This window comes from Triturus cristatus, chromosome 5_2 (genome assembly GCF_964204655.1).
Source record: "Triturus cristatus chromosome 5_2, aTriCri1.1, whole genome shotgun sequence".
NCBI lineage: Eukaryota > Metazoa > Chordata > Amphibia > Caudata > Salamandridae > Triturus > Triturus cristatus.
In genome coordinates, this window is record NC_140588.1 from 904,183,466 (window position 1) to 904,201,240 (window position 17,775).

The 17,775-nt window shown below is 50.7% G+C and overlaps 2 protein-coding genes across 11 annotated transcripts in view; both read right to left on the reverse strand.

Moving 5' to 3' along the window:
* The window catches only part of SEPTIN6 (septin 6), a 170,751-nt gene that overhangs the window by 19,334 nt on the left and 133,642 nt on the right, over positions 1-17,775 (reverse strand). For 9 of the 10 annotated variants that reach the window (XM_085608060.1, XM_085608061.1, XM_085608068.1 and 6 more), the window contains exons 8-9: positions 14,782-14,914; positions 12,633-12,823 (exon numbers count right to left, since the gene is read on the reverse strand). In XM_085608060.1, the coding sequence (XP_085464186.1) occupies positions 12,633-12,823; positions 14,782-14,914 (324 nt within the window). Of the gene's footprint in view, positions 1-6,515; positions 6,664-12,155; positions 12,824-14,781; positions 14,915-17,775 lie in introns of those variants that run through there. The other variant, XR_014962237.1, reaches the window with a different exon arrangement.
* LOC146829397 (uncharacterized) lies at positions 6,516-9,250 on the reverse strand. The gene is made up of 2 exons (XM_085608058.1): positions 6,728-9,250; positions 6,516-6,637 (listed from the first exon to the last, which is right to left on the reverse strand). Exon 1 carries the CDS (start codon positions 9,153-9,155, stop codon positions 6,759-6,761), a length of 2,397 nt encoding a protein of 798 aa, XP_085464184.1. The 5' UTR covers positions 9,156-9,250; the 3' UTR covers positions 6,516-6,637; positions 6,728-6,758.

Consider the following 17,775-nt stretch of genomic DNA (forward strand, 5'->3'; position numbering starts at 1 on the left):
ATTTTAGAACTAGGTAGTCAGTTTTGGGGATCGAGGTCGCCGTAACCTCGGAGAAGATGTGAACCGAGCGGATAATAGCCGCCACTCCGCCGCCAGTCTTCCCCGCGGGCCGGTTGGCGTGTATAATGTAGTATCCCGTAGGGATTGCTGCAAGAATGTCAGGGGCCGAGTCTTCCGAGATCCAGGTTTCTGCTAGGAGAAGGATATCAATAGAACTCTGATGCAGTAACTGGAAGATCTCGAGCTGATTGCGGATAAGAGACCGGGTGTTAAGGTAGTAAATCAGTAAGGAGGCGGTGATCTGCTGTATTGGGGGTGAAGGGTCGTGGGGGGAATCATGTGCCGAGCCGCCAGATGGAACAAATATGTCACACGCCTGAGCCGCTCTTGCAGCGCGTGCGGGAATAGGACCTGAGGATTTAAGTCTCAGGAGATCAGAGGAGGAATAAGTATATTGGGCATTACGAACGGGCCCTGGGCCTGGTCGGGCGCAGACGGGCTTGACTTGTGCGCGACTTCGGCGCGAAGTCGGCGCTCCCGCTGCGCTCGTCCGCTGCGCTTCCTCCATACTGCCATTTTATACTAGGGGGTGAGGGAGCACTAGACCGCTAACCTGCGAAGGTTTCGTGCAGGGCGGAAGTGGTGTCACGAGCAGGAAGTGACGCTCCTCGAGCTGACCCTCCGCACAAACGGCACAAGCCGGGGCGGAACGGGGTCACGAGGTGGCGAAAATACAGGTTAGTGCAATTTGTAGTTTTAAAATGCTTTTTAGCGTGCTCATTAAAAACAGCAGCAAAAGACAATGACAGACAGCATCCACAACAACACACTAACACGCAGCCTAGATCGCCGCGTTTGTCAATGGGCCTGGGAGCTGGAATCGCACTCTATATACTCAGAGAGCTCAGCAACACTAGACCGCTAACCTGCGAAGGTTTCGTGCAGGGCGGAAGTGGTGTCACGAGCAGGAAGTGACGCTCCTCGAGCTGACCCTCCGCACAAACGGCACAAGCCGGGGCGGAGCGGGGTCACGAGGTGGCGAAAATACAGGTTAGCGCAATTTGTAGTTTTAAAATGCTTTTTAGCGTGCTCATTAAAAACAGCAGCAAAAGACAATGACAGACAGCATCCACAACAACACACGAACACGCAGCCTAGATCGCCGCGTTTGTCAATGGGCCTGGGAGCTGGAATCGCACTCTATATACTCAGAGAGCTCAGCAACACTAGACCGCTAACCTGCGAAGGTTTCGTGCAGGGCGGAAGTGGTGTCACGAGCAGGAAGTGACGCTCCTCGAGCTGACCCTCCGCACAAACGGCACAAGCCGGGGCGGAACGGGGTCACGAGGTGGCGAAAATACAGGTTAGTGCAATTTGTAGTTTTAAAATGCTTTTTAGCGTGCTCATTAAAAACAGCAGCAAAAGACAATGACAGACAGCATCCACAACAACACACGAACACGCAGCCTAGATCGCCGCGTTTGTCAAGTGCTGACATTGCGCGTTCTCTTCGGTGGCAAACAGATCTAACCAAGGCTCTCCCCACTGCTGAAAGAGACCTTGCGCCACCTCAGAGTGAAGACGCCATTCGTGATCCATCTTGCACCTGTGTCTGAGTTTGTCCGCCCTGGCGTTCAAAGAGCCTGCCAAGTGTTGAACCACAAGGGAAATGTCCTGGTGTTCCAGCCACGTCCAGAGGCGCAGAACCTCCTGACAAAGGGTCCACGACTCCACCCCACCCTGCTTGTTGCAATACCACATGGCAGTGGTGTTGTCTGAACACCTGCACTACTCTCCCCTTGAAACATGGAAGGAATGCCTTCAGTGCAAGTAGGATCGCCTGGAGCTCCAGAAGGTTGATATGGAGCCTGGACTGCGCCAGAGACCAGAGGCCTCTGATCGCCGCCTCTCCCATGTGGCCGCCCCATCCCAGGAGGGAAGCATCCATGACCACTGTGCTCCGGTTGGGGAAGGGAGAGGGATCTGTGGCTGACCCAATGCTGGTTCGTGAGCCACCACTGCAATTGTCGTGCAGTGCCCTCCGAGATCTGGACATACTCAGGCAGGTTCCCCTGATGCTGCGCCCACTGGAACTTCAAGTCCCACTGCAGAACCCGCCTATACCACCTGGCATGATTGATCAGCAGGATGCAGGAGGCCATGAGGCCCAGCAGCCTCAAGGTCATCCTGACCGAAACCCACAAAAAGGGCTGAATGATCGGAATCCTAGCCCGAATGTCCCGGACTCGCTGCTCGGGAGGATAGACCCGAAACTGCACAGTGTCCAGAACCGCTCCGATGAAGAGGAGCTTCTGATAGGGAATCAGGTGTGACTTCGGCACGTTGATAGAGAACCCCAGCAAATGCAGGAGGTCGGCCGTAGTCTGGAGGTGGGAGACAACGGCCTGGGGCGAGCCCGTCTTTAACAACCAGTCGTCGAGATAGGGGGAAGACTGAAACCCCCGATCTGTGCAGATGAGCTGCGACCACCGCCATCACTTTCGTGAACACTCGAGGGGCGCTAGTAAGGCCAAAAGGGAGCACGGTGAACTGAAAGTGCTTGTGGCCTAACGTGAACTGCCGGTGGGCCGGCAGGACGGGGATATGAAAGTAAGCGTCCTGCAAGTCTAACGCTACCATCCAGTTTTGCGGGTCTAGGGCAGACAAGACCTGAGCAAGTGTGAGCATTTTGAACTTCTCCTTCCGGAGGAAGCGATTGACGGTCCGAAGGTCTAAGATAGGACGCAGGCCCTTGTCCTTCTTTGGAACCAGGAAGTAGTGGGAGTAACAACCACAACTTACTTCTGGTGTCAGAACACGCTCGATGCCCCCCTTGGGCAAGAGGGCTGCAACTTCCTGCTGCAGAAGTGCCAAGTGATCCTCCGACATGCGGTGGTACAGAGGTGGCATGGCTGGAGGGGTAGTCTCGAAGGGGAGGGAGTAGCCCCTTCGAACTATCTGTAAAACCCACCTGTTCGAAGTGATGGTGCGCCAGTGGGGGAGGTGATGGAGATTCCTGCCGCCCAATGGCATTTCATGGGCCTGAAACACCAGACGAGGAAGGTTTGGTGGCAGTGGTGGCAGGGGAGGTGGTGGACTGACCCGCCTGCTGGCCCAGTGACCCACCTCGGCGGGTCCCACATCCGCGGCTGCGCTGAGACTGTTGCTGCAAAGGCCTGTGGCTTTGAAATGAACCTGTTTGGGTGCACCTTCCTTGGCCACGAAAGGAGCAAAAAGCAGAAGCCGTAGGAGTGCGCGTGGCCAAAAGGCCCAAGGACTTGGCCGTAGCCCGCAAGTCCTTAAAACGTTCCAACGCACTATCTTCCTTGTCGCCAAAAAGGCGAGTGCCATCAAAAGGCATGTCCATCAGAGTATTCTGGACATCCCCTGAAAAGCCAGTCGTCCTCAGTCAGGCGTGACGGCGTAGCGTCACTGTTGTGGAAATTGCTCTGCCCAGCGAGTCGACGGTTTCGAGGCCGCAACGAATCGTGAACTTGGCTGCATCTCTTCCTTCAGCAATAGCCTGAGAGAGCACTGTCCGGGCCTCTTCCGGACAGAGGCAGCACTTACGCCACTGTATCCCACAGAGAGTGGGAATAACGGCCCAAGAGGCATGCGGGGTTCACAGACCGCAACCCTGAACTGGCAGAAGAGAAAATCTCCTTCCCAAACGGCTCCAGCTTCTTGGATTCCCTGTCCAGAGGCGCGGAAGGGAATGCGCTTGGGGACGCAGAGGCTTGGACAACCAAGCTCTCAGGGGGTAGGGTGTTGGGAGAGGAAAATGGGGTCGCCTGGGGCTGGGCGATGGCGTTGGGCCACGTTCCCATCCACAGGAGCCCCTGGTGTTGGGCCTGGACCAGGTGCCCAAAAGAACGTCTGAAAGTGCATCATTAAAGGGCAGCAGTGGCTCTGCAGAGAAAGCCGCTGGCCTAAGCACTTCTGTCAGGAGGTTGGTCCTGACGGCCACTGTAGGGAGGTGGAGAGCCTCTGCTGCCCTACGCAACACCACTGAATAAGTACCACCCTCGTCCGTAGCCACAGTAGACAGTGCGCCAGGTTCTGAAGAGAAGTCCAGATCACCGGCATCCTCCAAATCCTCTGCCCAGTCCGGGTCTAACTCGCATTGGGCTGCGAGAGGGTCTTCAGACCCCTCCTAGTCCCCCATAACCTGCTGGGCAGGTGGGAAAGTAGGAGGAGGATGGAGAAAGGGATTGAAATTCCCATCGGCATCGATCGACACCGGTTCGGCACACTCTCCATGTCGGGGTGGAAGCCGGGGATGACATCGGCCAGGGAGCCGGCCGACGCCGGCGGCCGTAGACTTCGGTATCGGTGGAGGTCGTACGAGGTCAACCGACATCAGCTGGGATCCATGCATGAATCCATGGGGGTCTTGCGGCATCAAGGCAGGAGCCGTCGACGACATCGGGGGGCGGAGCCATCGACGAAGGGCGAGGACCCCAAGTCAGACCGGCGGGGCCCAGAGGCTCGCTGGCGGGGCCCGACGGGCCACAGAGGGGGGCCATGGCTGATAGAAATTCCTGCAGCTGGGCCGGAGTCACCGACGGACCCAGGAAAGGCAGGTAGGCCGTCAGAAACTGCGTAGGCTCCGCTGGAGCCGCGGGGGTGGCACCACCTGCACCCTCAGCCGTGTTGCGTGACAGGCTAGGGGGAGGCGAAGAGCAACGGCGCTTCTTCAAATTCTTGCGCTTAGCCTTTCCTGACCCCGAGTGTGAAGACTTCAGCGAACGATGGTGGCAACCCCGCGACCGGTCCCTCGACCTCCCACGGGATCGGGACCTTGAACGGCGCGGGCCGACTCCTGGGCCTCAAGCAACTCCCGCAAAGTTTTCGGAGCCATGGCCCGGCAGACGGAGCACGATGTGGGGTCGTGGTCGCACCTCGGGCAGTAGAGACACTCGCGGTGCAGGTCCGTCACCGACATCATGCGGGGATAAAGCTCGCAAGACTTCAAACCGGGCATATCTACACACCAGGAGTCAAAGACAAAAGTCTCAAAAAACTCAGTCAAAAATTGACTGGGGAGACTCCTCTCTCTGGATCCGCGCTTGCTGGCGCCTGAAAAAGAAAGAACTGACGTCAGCGCGCGAGGGCGGCGTCTAAGTAGCAGCCGCTACGTCATCCCGACGATCACGACACCAACGACGGACGCGGAGCCGCACAATGCCACAGTCGGACGCACAGGGGTACTGCTGACGAAAACTTTCCGGATCCAGTCGGACGCCTGTGGGTAATTCTAAGGTAAGGAATCTATCACTAACGTGTCTCTTTCAGATAAAGTACATACATTTTGTGTATTTTAAAATACTATTATTTATTTGGATGTTGTAGAAGACAAGCAAGAGATGCTTAATTTCTGTGCCATATTCTTGACAGAAGAGGAAGGTCATCAGTCCCTAGCACGATTTCCTGAGGTCCGACTCAAAACGTTAGTGGATGGGAGTACCATTGACTGGTGCCTTGTGCATGTAGGGATCTTCTACCTAACAATTTGAATCATGAATGGAAGAGTAAGAGGTGGTTGTAGGAAGCTGACTTTAGGTGTTTGATCATAGGGTGTAAAACAGTGAGAGTATTATGGGCAGGTGACATGTGGTGCTGTCTTTTTGGTTCAAGGACAAGGTCTGCTGCATAGCTTGTACCCTAGGTTTTTAATCAATGTTTTGGTGGACAGGTCTCCCTGATGAAGCAAACCGCTTTCTGCCATTCGAGATCCTTTCAGCAGGGATGTTCCAGTGAAACAAAATGCAAGTTCACCTACATAGACCTGCACCTCTCTCTACGTCAATAAAGCTACAGAGTTGGTCTAGACTGTTATTTAGAAATAACACTATTATCATGTTCCCTCAACATGAAGACCAAGGACTCTTCACAGTGGCTGGAGATGACTTTCAGGCTAAACGTTTTACTCCTATTTTAATGAAAGTTTATCCAACTGCAGATATTAGCCTAGTATATTGTTTCTTTTTCTAGTTGTGATCCGACATCTTTTATTCTACAAAACTGGTATGCATTTAGTTCGAGTGCTTGTGGCAAAAGGTCAGACCTTGGAAGGGTTTTATCCCAGACTCGCATGATTAGCATTTGTAGGCTTGCGTCCAGGAGCCCAATAACCAGTAGCTCATTCTCCTAAATTTGTAAATGGCTGAGGTGTGGCATACAGTAGTGCCCCACACTCCTATGTGAGTGGAGTACGCCTTTTTACTTATCCCTACCAGAGAACGAATAGTTTCTTACCTGTCGGTGTAGTTTTGCAGCTTGAAGATCTTTCTGGATTCACTATGCTGTGCATTATTCCGCGATCTTGTGGTTGGGTCCGGATTCGTAGTCTTTTCTTTGGTTTTTTTTTTTTTTTTCGTAGCCCAGGTGGGCGTCGACGTACACCATTTGGTGCACCTCCCGTGACGTCGTCGTGCTTCCTGCGGAAGACCCACCTTTGGGGCGCCATCTTCGGGTTCTTTTTTCCCTTTCCTCTTTTTTTTTTTTTTTTTTTTAACCCTAGGCGATTGATTAATCCTTCTTGTTCCTTTATCTGTATGTTTGTATTTCTTTGATCTTTTCCATTTTACCCCCTCTTCCTCCAGCCTCATCTTCCTGGCGGAGGTGGGTGGGTTCGCTAGTGAATCCAGAAAGATCTTCAAGCTGCAAAACTACACCGACAGGTAAGAAACTATTCGTTTTGCAGCGTGAATCTTTCTGGATTCACTATGCTGTGCATCGATTTTGTAGCGGTTTTCCTAGTTCTGTGGCGGCTGGGTGGTAGATGAGCGTTGGTCGTTGAAAATGTGCTGAAGCACCTTCTGTCCAACCTGTGCCTCCTTGTTCATCTGAATGTCCACGCAGTAGTGTTTCGTGAACGTGTGCACAGATGCCCAAGTTGCCGCGAGGCATATGTCCTGGATGGGCGTGTTCGCCAGGAAGGCCACGGTGGCCCCTTTCTTCCTTGTGGAGTGAGCCTGCGGCCCCTCCGCTAGCTCCTGTCCAGCCTGTTTGTGGCAGAATTGAATAGTGAGGGCAATCCACCTTGCGATGGTGCCCTTAGTCACTGGTCTACCCATGAAGCTAGTAGCAAAGGACACAAACAGCTGTTTCGACTTCCTGAGTTCCTTGGTTCTCTCAATGTAGTGCATCACCGCTCTTCTGGCATCGAGGGTGTGCAGTGCCTTTTCTGCGTTTGTAGTCGGGTTTTGGAAGAAACTTGGTATCTGGATAGCCTGATTTATGTGGAGCGCCGACACTACCTTTGGCATGAAGTGTGGGTCCGTTCTCAGGACTATTCTATCTTTGTGAATCTGAATGTAGGGTTCCTGCAGCGTTAGTGCTTGAAGCTCGCTCACCCTGCGTAGTGAGGTTATGGCCACCAGAAAGGCTGTTTTCATAGTCAACATTTGCAGTGTGGCCTTGTGAATGGGTTCAAACGGTGCCTTCATGAGCTCCGTCAGGACCACATTCAGATTCCATGCCGGCGGCGGCAACCTTTTCGGGGGGGCCATCCTTTTGGCTCCTTCCATGAATCTCCTCACCACCTGCGAGCTGAAGAAACTTCCACCTTTTTCACCTCTGGTGTAGGCCACGACGGCCGCTAGGTGTACCCTTAGTGAGCTCGAGCAGAGGTTACTCTTTAGAAGGTGTGTGAGGTACCTCAGTACTGTTGAGTCTCTTGTCATTCTGTTTTGCAGGCCCTTTTTCCGGCACCACACAGTGAACCTCTTCCATTTTGCACTGTAGCATTTTCGTGTAGTTGGTTTCCTCGCCTCCTGTAGCACTCGCATCGTGCTCGGCGGCAATCTTAGGTGCGCGAACTCTATGTCTTCAGGAGCCATGCCGCCAGGTTGAGGGTCTCTGGCTCTGGGTACAGGACCTCTCCGTTTTGCATTGAGAGCAGGTCCTTCCTCCTCTCGAACCTGTATGGGTCGCCTTGTGCCATTTCTTGAATTTGTGAGAACCATGTCTGCCTCGCCCACTGCGGAGCCACCAGGATCAGGGTCATGTTGCTGGTTCTGCACTTGTCGAGCACTCTGTGCAACAGGGGTATCGGTGGAAAGGCGTAGGCAAATGTCCTCGACCAGCTTATCCATAGGGCATTTCCCTTGGATTGCTGATCTGGTTGCCTGGACGCGAAGCTTTGGCATTTTGCATTGTGGCGTGTTGCAAAAAGGTCTATTGTGGGAGTCCCCCATCTCCGGAAGAGTTTCTCCGTTTCCTGGCCATTGAGCTCCCACTCGTGTGATGCTGAGGTCTGCCTGCTTAGCCAGTCTGCCTCCACATTGTCCTTCCCCGGTAGGTGAATTGCCAGTAGATCTATCCTGAGAGGTATGGCCCATCTCCAAATCTCCTGAGCTAGGGATGAGAGTGGGAACGACTGTGTCCCCCCTTGTTTGTTGATGTAGAACATCGCCGTGGTGTTGTCTGTTTGGACCAACACCCTCTTGTTGAACAGGTGCCTCTGGAATGCCTTCAGGGCTAGCAGGATTGTTTTCAACTCGAGGTAGTTGATATGGCGGACCGCATCTGCTGGGGCCCATAGACCCCTCACTCTGAGGTTGTCCATGTGTGCTCCCCATCCCTTCTGCGATGCGTCCGTGGTAATGGTCACTGTTGGGATTGGTGGTGTCAGGCTTCTCCCTGCTGTTATGTTGCCTCTGTTCCACCAAGTTATCTCCTCCTGCACTGCGTGCGTAACAACCACTAGATCCTCCCAGCTTCCGTTTGCTTGTGACCATTGTTGTTGTAGCCATTCCTGGAATGGTCTCATGTGCAGGCGCACATTCGGCACCAGCTGGATACAGGACGCCATCATCCCCATCATCTTGCTCACAGCCCTCACTGTCAGAGCTCGCCCCTTCTGGTAGAGCTTCGCCTCCTTCAGTAGAGCCTCTGTCCTCCTCTCGCTGGGCACTACTGTACTGTTGCGGGAGTTGATCTTTGCCCCCAGGAAAATCTTCACCTGCTCTGGTTCCATCGATGATTTTCCCCAGTGGATCGAGAATCCCAGTTTTGTGAGGGTGTCTGTTACGCGTTTTGCGTGCCTCTCGCACTTTCCGCGTGAGTTTGCCTTGACCAGCCAGTCGTCCAAGTAGGGGTAGACATGTATTCCCTGCCTTCGTAGGTGCGCCGCTACCGCCGACAGGCATTTTGTAAAGACCCTTGGTGCTGATTTTAATCCGAAGGCCAGGGTCGTGAACTGGTAGTGTTCTTGTTCGATGTTGAATCTTAGAAGGCCCTTGTGCCTTCTGTTTATTGGGATGTGAAGATAGGCATCCTTGAGGTCCACGGTGACCATGAAGTCCCCTTCCCTTATCTGTGGTAGAACCTCCTGCAGTGAAGTCATTTTGAACCTTTGCGTTCTGATGAACTTGTTTAGGTAACGGAGGTCTAGTATGGGTCTGAGGTCTCCGTCTACCTTCGGAACCACGAAGTAGTTTGAGTAGACCCCTTTGTTGCGTTCTCTGAACGGCACTGTCTCTATGGCTCCCTTTTGCAGGAGTTTCCGCGTTTCTTCTCTGAGTATTGCCAGTTCTTGGGCCGATCTCAGTCTTCCCCTTGGTTTCCTGTTTGGAGGTCTTTTCTCCAAATCTACGCAGTACCCGTACTGCACAACGTTCCGTATCCACTTGTCTGTGGTTATACGCCGCCACTCCTGAAGGTAGAACCTCAGTCTTCCGCCTACTGGTGTCGTATGCTCGTAGGCTCTTGAATTTTCTCTTCCCCCTGATGACACTTTTTTGCGCCTCACCCTTGGGGTCCTGACGAGGGTAGGCGTCCTCTTGCGTGCTGAGTCACTTTGTCGAGGGCTGTTCGCCCCCTCTCCTCCTTTGGCCACGTCCGTTCCCTCTCCCGCGAAAGGACTGGCCCCGAGGTTGATATTGCCAGGTTTGCTTCTGTTGACCTTGTCCGTGACCTTCACCCTGCTGACTTTGTTGGAACGCCTGGTGCGACGTACCCTGCTGGCTTCCTCCCCTACCGTAGGGTCTTCTCGAGGGATTTCCTCGCCTCATTCCCCTCAGCTGTAGGGCCCCCATGGACCTGGCCGTCTCGTTTTCTTTTTTCAGCTGGGTGAGCTTGTCGTCCACTGTTGCTCCGAACAGTGTCTCTCCATTGAAGGGGGTGCCAAGGATGTTGTTCTGCACTTCCGGCTTGAATCCCGAGATTCTTAGCCATGCATGCCTCCTCTCTGTGACCCCTATGGCCATGAGTCTTGCTGAAGTCTCTGCCCCATCCAACGCCGTCTTTATACAGGAGTTGGCGATGTTTTTGCCTTCATCTATCAGGTGAGAGGCTCTCTGCCGGAATTCTTCGGGGAGGTGCTTTACTAACTCCCCCATCTCATCCCAGTGCTGGTACTGGTGTCTATTGAGGAGTGCATTTGAATTCGCCATGCGCCAGTGCATTGCGGCGTTCCTCGACCTTTCTTCCTGTGAGGTCAATCCTCCTGCTCTCCTTATCCGGGGGTGGGCCCGAAGTTGCTGGTACGTTGGCCCTTCTCCTGGCCGTGGAGGCTATGATGGAGTCCGCGGTCACGCTACCCTTGATGTAAGGGGGGTCCAGGGAGGAGTGCTTATATTTCTTCTCTGTCCTGGGCGTGATCGACCGGCAGGTTGCAGGTTCCTTGAAGGCTTCTCTCCCCTGATTCATCACGCTTTGTAGCATGGGGAGGAACTGGCTCCTTGTCTGGATGGGGAGCAGTGTCTCGACGAGAAAATCGGCTTTCGGTTTCTCCTCGTCGAGTTTGACGCCGAAGGCCATTGCTGCGCTCCTGACCACCATATTGTAGACCCCGATGTCGTCGGGTGGCGAAGGCCTCGAAGGGTACGTGTCCACGGGCTCTTCCGGGTTTTCGGTGTCGAGATCGTGCCATTCGACGTCGTTGCTGGTAGATGCCGCCGATTCGTAGAACGACCGTTGGTCTTCTTCCTCGGCTTCTTCCTCATAATAGGGCTCTTCTTCCTCTTCGAGTTCCCTTGTCAGCCCTTCGGCGTCGAACTCGTCTTCGACCTCCTCGACGTCCGCCGATGGAACCGTTGGAATCTTGAATTCCTTCATTCTGGCGTCGAACTCCTTCTTTCTTTGAAGGATGTTCTCCATTTCGGCCTCGAGCCGCCTCTTCTTCTTCTCCATCTCGGAGATGCTTTCGGCGTCGACCGCGGGTCTTTTCGATGAACCTTGCGTCGACGTCGAACGTTCTTTCTGCGTCGATCGGCCCGTTTCATGGGATGCTTTCGACGACCCTTGCCTTTCGGCGTCTTTCGGCACCGGGGAGTCCTTATCTAAGGATCCGCTCGGCCTCTTGTCCGTGGTTCCCCCTTTGGACGTCGAAGTTTTCGGCGCCGGGGCTCCCTTCGTGGACTTTGACTCAGATTTTCTCGAGTCACCCTCGTGTTGTCGAGGTACTTTTTGTTTTGCGCTCGACGATTCTCTTACCTCGTCTTCTTTTTTCTTGTCGGTCTCTACGACCGTGAAGTTTTCGGCTGTCTCGGCGACGTTGTCCTCGTCGTCTGAGGAGAGGCCCAGAGCGTAGAGCGTCGGGGGCTTCCCCTTGCCGTCCATGCTGGCGTTGGCCCTTCTCTGCCGCTCTCTCACCCTGAGTGTCTTCGGCGCGAAGGCTGAGCAGGCGTTGCAGTCGATACTCTGGTGATCGACCGGTAGGCAGAGGTTGCAGACCGGTTGCTGGTCTCTCTGCGCGAACTTGTGGTGGCAGTTTGGGCAGAACTTGAATGGCGTCTTGTCCATTGCGCTCAGGGTCTCTGAGCGTGCATTCTCCAAGGCCGTCGAAGAAAAAGGGCGCTGGTCCTCCTTTCTTCGCGCTCCTGATGAAATCTTTTCCTTTCCGGATATCTTCTAGTGTTTCTATCGACGAAACTCGCTTTTCTTCCTTCTTCCTTCGAGTGTAATTCTGGAGCTTCCCGATGACGATCCAGACCCAACGGCGGAAAAAAGAATCTGAAGATGGCGCCCCAAAGGTGGGACTTCCGCAGGAAGCACGACGACGTCACGGGAGGTGCACCAAATGGTGTACGTCGACGCCCACCTGGGCTACGAAAAAAAAAAAAAAAAACAAAGAAAAGACTACGAATCCGGACCCAACCACAAGATCGCGGAATAATGCACAGCATAGTGAATCCAGAAAGATTCACGCTGCAAAACTATATTTGCCAGTACAGTGCATGGATACTAAAGCAAAGCCTCAGTGACAGGTTTCCTGAAGGGGACATGGCTCATATGAGTCATGTACTTACGCATGATTGTTTGGGTCTTCCTGGGTCCTAAAAAGGACATACCATACTTTGATAGTGTGGGTCCCAACTCACCAAGGTAGAGTTCTTCACAATGTACTCTCAGGGGGTGTGCAGATCTTTAAAAAATTCATAATCTGATCTCTTGGTGCTGGGCAGATGCAAATGGTCGGGCAGGAGGCCAACCGGCTGTATGGAACAATCCCATTTTAGAAATAGTATGCCTAAAATGTGATACCAAGATGGTTAAATACTGAATACTCATCATCCAAGGGTGCAAAAGCTAGCCCAGGACACCAATATGGCACAAACCACTGAACCCAGGTAGACTGACCAAAGGAACGCTATCACCAGTGCCCAAGGATACAAAATACTTACTTTTTCCTTTCTTTTTCCCTTTTTAGAGTTTGCGACCCTCCAGCTTGTTGTGCTTGGGACTGTAGTAGTTCTGCTGCGGTCTTTCTCTGCTTGAATGTGTTTACTTCATCATCAAGAGATTTCTTTTTGTCCTCCAGCTTCTTTTTCTCTTCCTGATGCATTTTCTTCAAACGGTCAAATTTTTCATGCAGCTGAGGTAGCAGTGAATAAACAAAAGAGATAAATGTCAATTTTACAAGAGGAGAAAAATAATTCCATTTAACAGTCACTAAGTTGTCGAACTGCTTATTGTAACTACCTGAGAAAAGTTTTAAACTGTGTGTTCAAACTTTGAAACCAGATACATATTCACCACCTTTTTCAGTGCATCAAAATTACCCCAAGGTCACTGGTTAAAAAATATAAAACACCATGTGCTGTACCCTCATCTATACACAATGGTGTATTAGCATGTGAACTACCTGTTCGGCCAAGTTAATTTGACTCTACTCTTGTATTTTACCAACTCATATCTGCAAATGCCTTTCTAAGTATCTGCATAGTGGTTCTCGCACCAAGTAATCTGTTCTGGAAACAAAAAAGGCCCAAGTCTCGGGCACAATGGTTTAGAAGGTAGTATGTATGTATGTATGTATGTATATATATATATATACATACACATATATATATATATATATATATATATATATATATATATATTTATACTTTTTCACAGTTTGTCCCAACAAGCGCACTCCTCACCAGGATCACAAATAAAGCTCAGGCAGGGCAAAGATAAGTAGATTTCATCCTCATTATTTCATGCCCAACGCGTTTCAGAATTAATTTCCTTGGTCACGGGCAGCAGCACCTTCCGAGATCTCACGAGACTAAAGTGAACTGTTTTTGAATCTGCTTTAATAAATCTCAAATGAGTGTCACGTGCTCAACAGTGCATGCTGGTAAACATAGTTTCAAAAGTGCAAATCTCTCTGTACAATGCCGCTTTCAATATTAATGCAATGCTTCATACCCTGAATATCTGAAACGCGTTGGCCAAAGAATAAAACTGAAGATACACGCAGAATCTGGTTGATTGCAAAGTTATTATGATCCAATGTGAGTGAGCCTTGTTTTGGACAATGTGAAAACTGTGTATTTTGGCGGCCGTCCAGCTGTCGAGGCGCACCTCCGCCGAGATTGTAATGGCGGACCTGGGGCCCTTTGAATACGGAGCCCAGCAGGACATTGGATTGCGGATTTAACCTACCTTGCATTCTGAGTGCCTTCATAACTTATCAGGGTTTTTGTATTATGGATTGAAAGTATTGGCGATACATGATGGGACTACTTATCCCATACTGCATTACGAACTATCAGGCGCTCACTTGAGCATAATTGGAAAATCATTTGGGTATTTAAAAAGAGAGTCCTTGAGATTGACTTTATTGTTCATGTATCCTCAGCCCGTGAACAAGGATTGGAATATCTGAAACGCGTTGGGCAAAGAATAAAACTGAAGATACACGCAGAATCTGGTTGGTTGCAAAGTTATTATGATCCAATGTGAGTGAGCCTTGTTTTGGACAATGTGAAAACTGTATATATATATATTTTTTTTTAATCCCTGAGAGATCCAACGTAATCAACCCATAGTGAATACACTGGATTATATTTATTGGTGGTTTTTTGACAAAGCCTGTCTGGCTTTATGTAAGAAACTACAAGGCCTTGCCAGATAGGCTTGTGCCCACCCACCGAGTATGCTTTCTTGCATCAACATGACATCTGCAATTTTATTAACTTGGTTCAAGAGCCAACAGAATTGCCTCTTGAACCTGGTATGGGAAGGTGGAGCAAAGTCCAATCTTCTCAGGCTGCTAACGACATTTGAAAAGGCTTTCTGCAGGTATCTAGAGAGGTTTTAGTACTCCCGCTTTAAAATGTAAAGGACGTATTTAAAATCAACCTTGTCCAGTAGTTTTTGGTGAGCAATTCAGCAACAATTCTGTATAGCCTTAACTACATGGTTGTTAAAAAGTTCATTGCACAGATTACGGTTTTATTTTTGCCCTGGTCTCGCAATGTTGTATTTTTATCTTAATGCCTTCCCAAGTCTTCGATTGTTTACTGCATTAATAACAGAAGATGTTAAAAGGCAAAGTTTTACCTCTTTCTCCGCCTCCTTCAGCTCTGCTTCTTTCTCTTTTACCCTTTGTACAAACATCTGCCGCATCTCCTCTTCTTTCTTCTGTAGTTCTCCCAGGAACTCATTCCTTTTTGCTTCATATGTTTCTTGCAAGCTAAGGAAACAAAACTGTTATTTTAAACAACTAGATAATCATATATACACAAATAAATGTAAGAAACCATTATCAAGCGAAAGTGTTTTACAGGCATGTGCTTTGCTATATACCAAAACTACTGTACTTGCAAGGATGCTTCACAATCCTCGGGTATCCTCAGAGGCTTGTCACTAGATCACCAAAAAGAGCATGGTATTGCCCACATGAGGCACTCCTGACCCCTAGACTAAAGGATGACATGGGGAGGATGGTCTGTCACCACATTTTCACCCATCTACAATCAAGTAAAGAAAAGAATTGCAAGCCATTGACACACTTTGAATGTGGGGGAAGTATCCGTTGAACACCCCATTTTTACATTCCAGAAAAATAAAACATTAACGATCACCTGGTGAGAGCCTGTCTTTCATCCTCTAGAGTTCCCTGTACTTTGCATGGTATCTGGGGGATGACAGCTTTTTGGTTATCGAAAATGTGGTAACTGCAGTGTATGTGAATACAACAGAGACACAGGAATTTATTTGTACATAAAAATTTAAGAACTGCACTCGCATATTTCCAATTGCAATACTACAAATGTATGCAATAACATGCTCTTGTGGTTTGTTTTATGTTGATCAGACTACACAGAAAATAAGGATAAGAATATGGCAACATAGGAGTTGCCCGAGATGCAAGGTGGCCAATGCACCATTGGTTGAACATTTCGAGACACTAGGCCATAATGAAAATGATTCACAATGGCAGGTGATTGATGTTGTAAGGGTACCAGAGGGTGGCGATGATATTGCAGAAAGGAATATGCTACTTACCAGTATGCATCTGTTCTTGGCATGTAGGGCTGCTGACATTCATATCTGTGCATAGATCGCCGCCTAGTGTTGGGTCCGGATGTTTGCACGTTGTTGTCCTGGAAGAGTCTTCGAAGTATCCTTGGATAGGTGACTCCTCCCCTGGACTACAGTGCGCATGGGCATCCTCTCCATCCTCAGATTGTTTTTCGCCATTGTGGCAGTGATGGAGTAGATACAGAAAGTGATGACCATGCTTGCAGTAATTCTGAGAGCTGCAGCTGCGACAGGCGCCGGGGAGGAGGGAGGGCGATATGAATGTCAGCAGCCCTACATGCCAAGAACAGATGCATACTGGTAAGTAGCATATTCAGTTCGAGGCATGTGGGCTGCTGAATTCATATCTGTGCATAGAATACATAGCAGTGCCCTCTATTAGCGGCGGCTACCCGTGCCAGCTGCAGCGGTCTGAAAAAGTGTTTTGAGAACAGCCTGTCCTACAGCTGCCTGCTGTTTTGACTGCACATCTACGCAATAGTGTTTTGTAAATGTGTGTGTAGTGGACCATGTGGCTGCTCTGCATATATCATGCAGGGGAATATTTCCTAGGAAGGCCATGGAAGCCCCCAACTTACGTGTTGAGTGGGCTCGTGGTGGAATAGTTAATGTGCGTTTTGCCTTTTGATAACAGATTTGAATACACTTAACTATCCATCTGGCTATCCCTGCTTTGGAGATGGCGTTACCTTTGTGGTGTGGGGCAAAGGCAACGAACAGTTGTTTTGTCTTCCTGAATGGTTTAGTCCTGTCGATGTAGTACATGAGGGCCCTCCGTACATCTAGTGTATGTAGTGCCCTTTCTGCAACAGTTTGTGGGTTTTGGAAGAAAACGGGCAGTTCAATAGTCTGGTTCATGTGGAACTGCGATATTACCTTGGGCATGAACTTGGGGTTGGTACGTAGTACGACCCTGTTAGCGTGAACCTGAATAAATGGCTCTTGAACGGTTAGTGCCTGGAGTTCACTAACTCTTCTGAGGGAAGTGATCGCTACTAGGAAGGCCACTTTCCAGGTAAGGAATTGAATCTCGCATGAGTGTAGAGGTTCAAAGGGTGGACCCATCAGGCGTGTGAGGACCAAGTTGAGGTTCCACATTGGAGCCGGTGGGTGACTAGGTGGAATGACTCGTTTGAGCCCTTCCAAGAATGCTTTGATGGCAGGCACTCTGAATAGAGAGAGGTGCTGCCTGGTTTGCAGATAGGCTGATATTGCGGTCAAATGGACACGTATAGAGGTGTACGCCAGATTGCATCGATATAGGTGTAAGAGATAACAGATGATGTTTTGGATGGATGCGTCCAGCGGGTTGATGTCATTATTTCCGCAATAAATGACGAACCTTTTCCATTTGGCTGCATAGCAAGCTCTGGTAGTGGGTCTCCTGGCCTCCTTGATGATGTCCATACAGTCAGGTGGCAGGTTGAGATAGCCAAACTCTAGGACTTCAGGAGCCAGATCGCCAGATTCAGCTGTTGCGGATCTGGGTGCTGAACCTCTCCATGGTTCTGCGTCAAATGCGCGGGTTTGATCCGCAGCCTTTGATGCGGCACCACGGAAAGTTCGAGGAAGGTGGTGTACCACGGCTGGCGTGCCCACGTGGGAGCAACTAGGACGAGTGTTAGGGAGTGTTGTCGGAGTTTGCGGGCCACTAGCGGTATCAATGGCGCTGGGGGAAAAGCGTACGCAAATCTGCCGGACCAGTTCATCCATATCGCATTGCCCTGCGACTGCGGATGTGGGAATCTGGCGGCGAAGCTTGGGCATTTTGCGTTTTCGCTTGTCGCGAATAGGTCTATCTCCGGATGACCCCACTGCTGAAAGTACGGTTGGAGTACTGATGGGTGTAACTCCCACTCGTGCATTTGGTGGCTGTGTCTGCTGAGCAGATCCGCCATCTGGTTGTCCTTGCCAGGGAGGTGTTCCGCCATGAGGAACATGTTCCTTTGAATGGCCCACTTCCACATGCTCTGAGCCAGATGAGACAACTGTGGAGAGTGTGTGCCTCCC

Excerpts from the sequence above, each read along its gene's own strand:
- LOC146829397 (XM_085608058.1), bottom strand. The coding sequence starts at position 9,155 with ATGCCTGTCGGCGGTAGCGGCGCACCTACGAAGGCAGGGAATACATGT.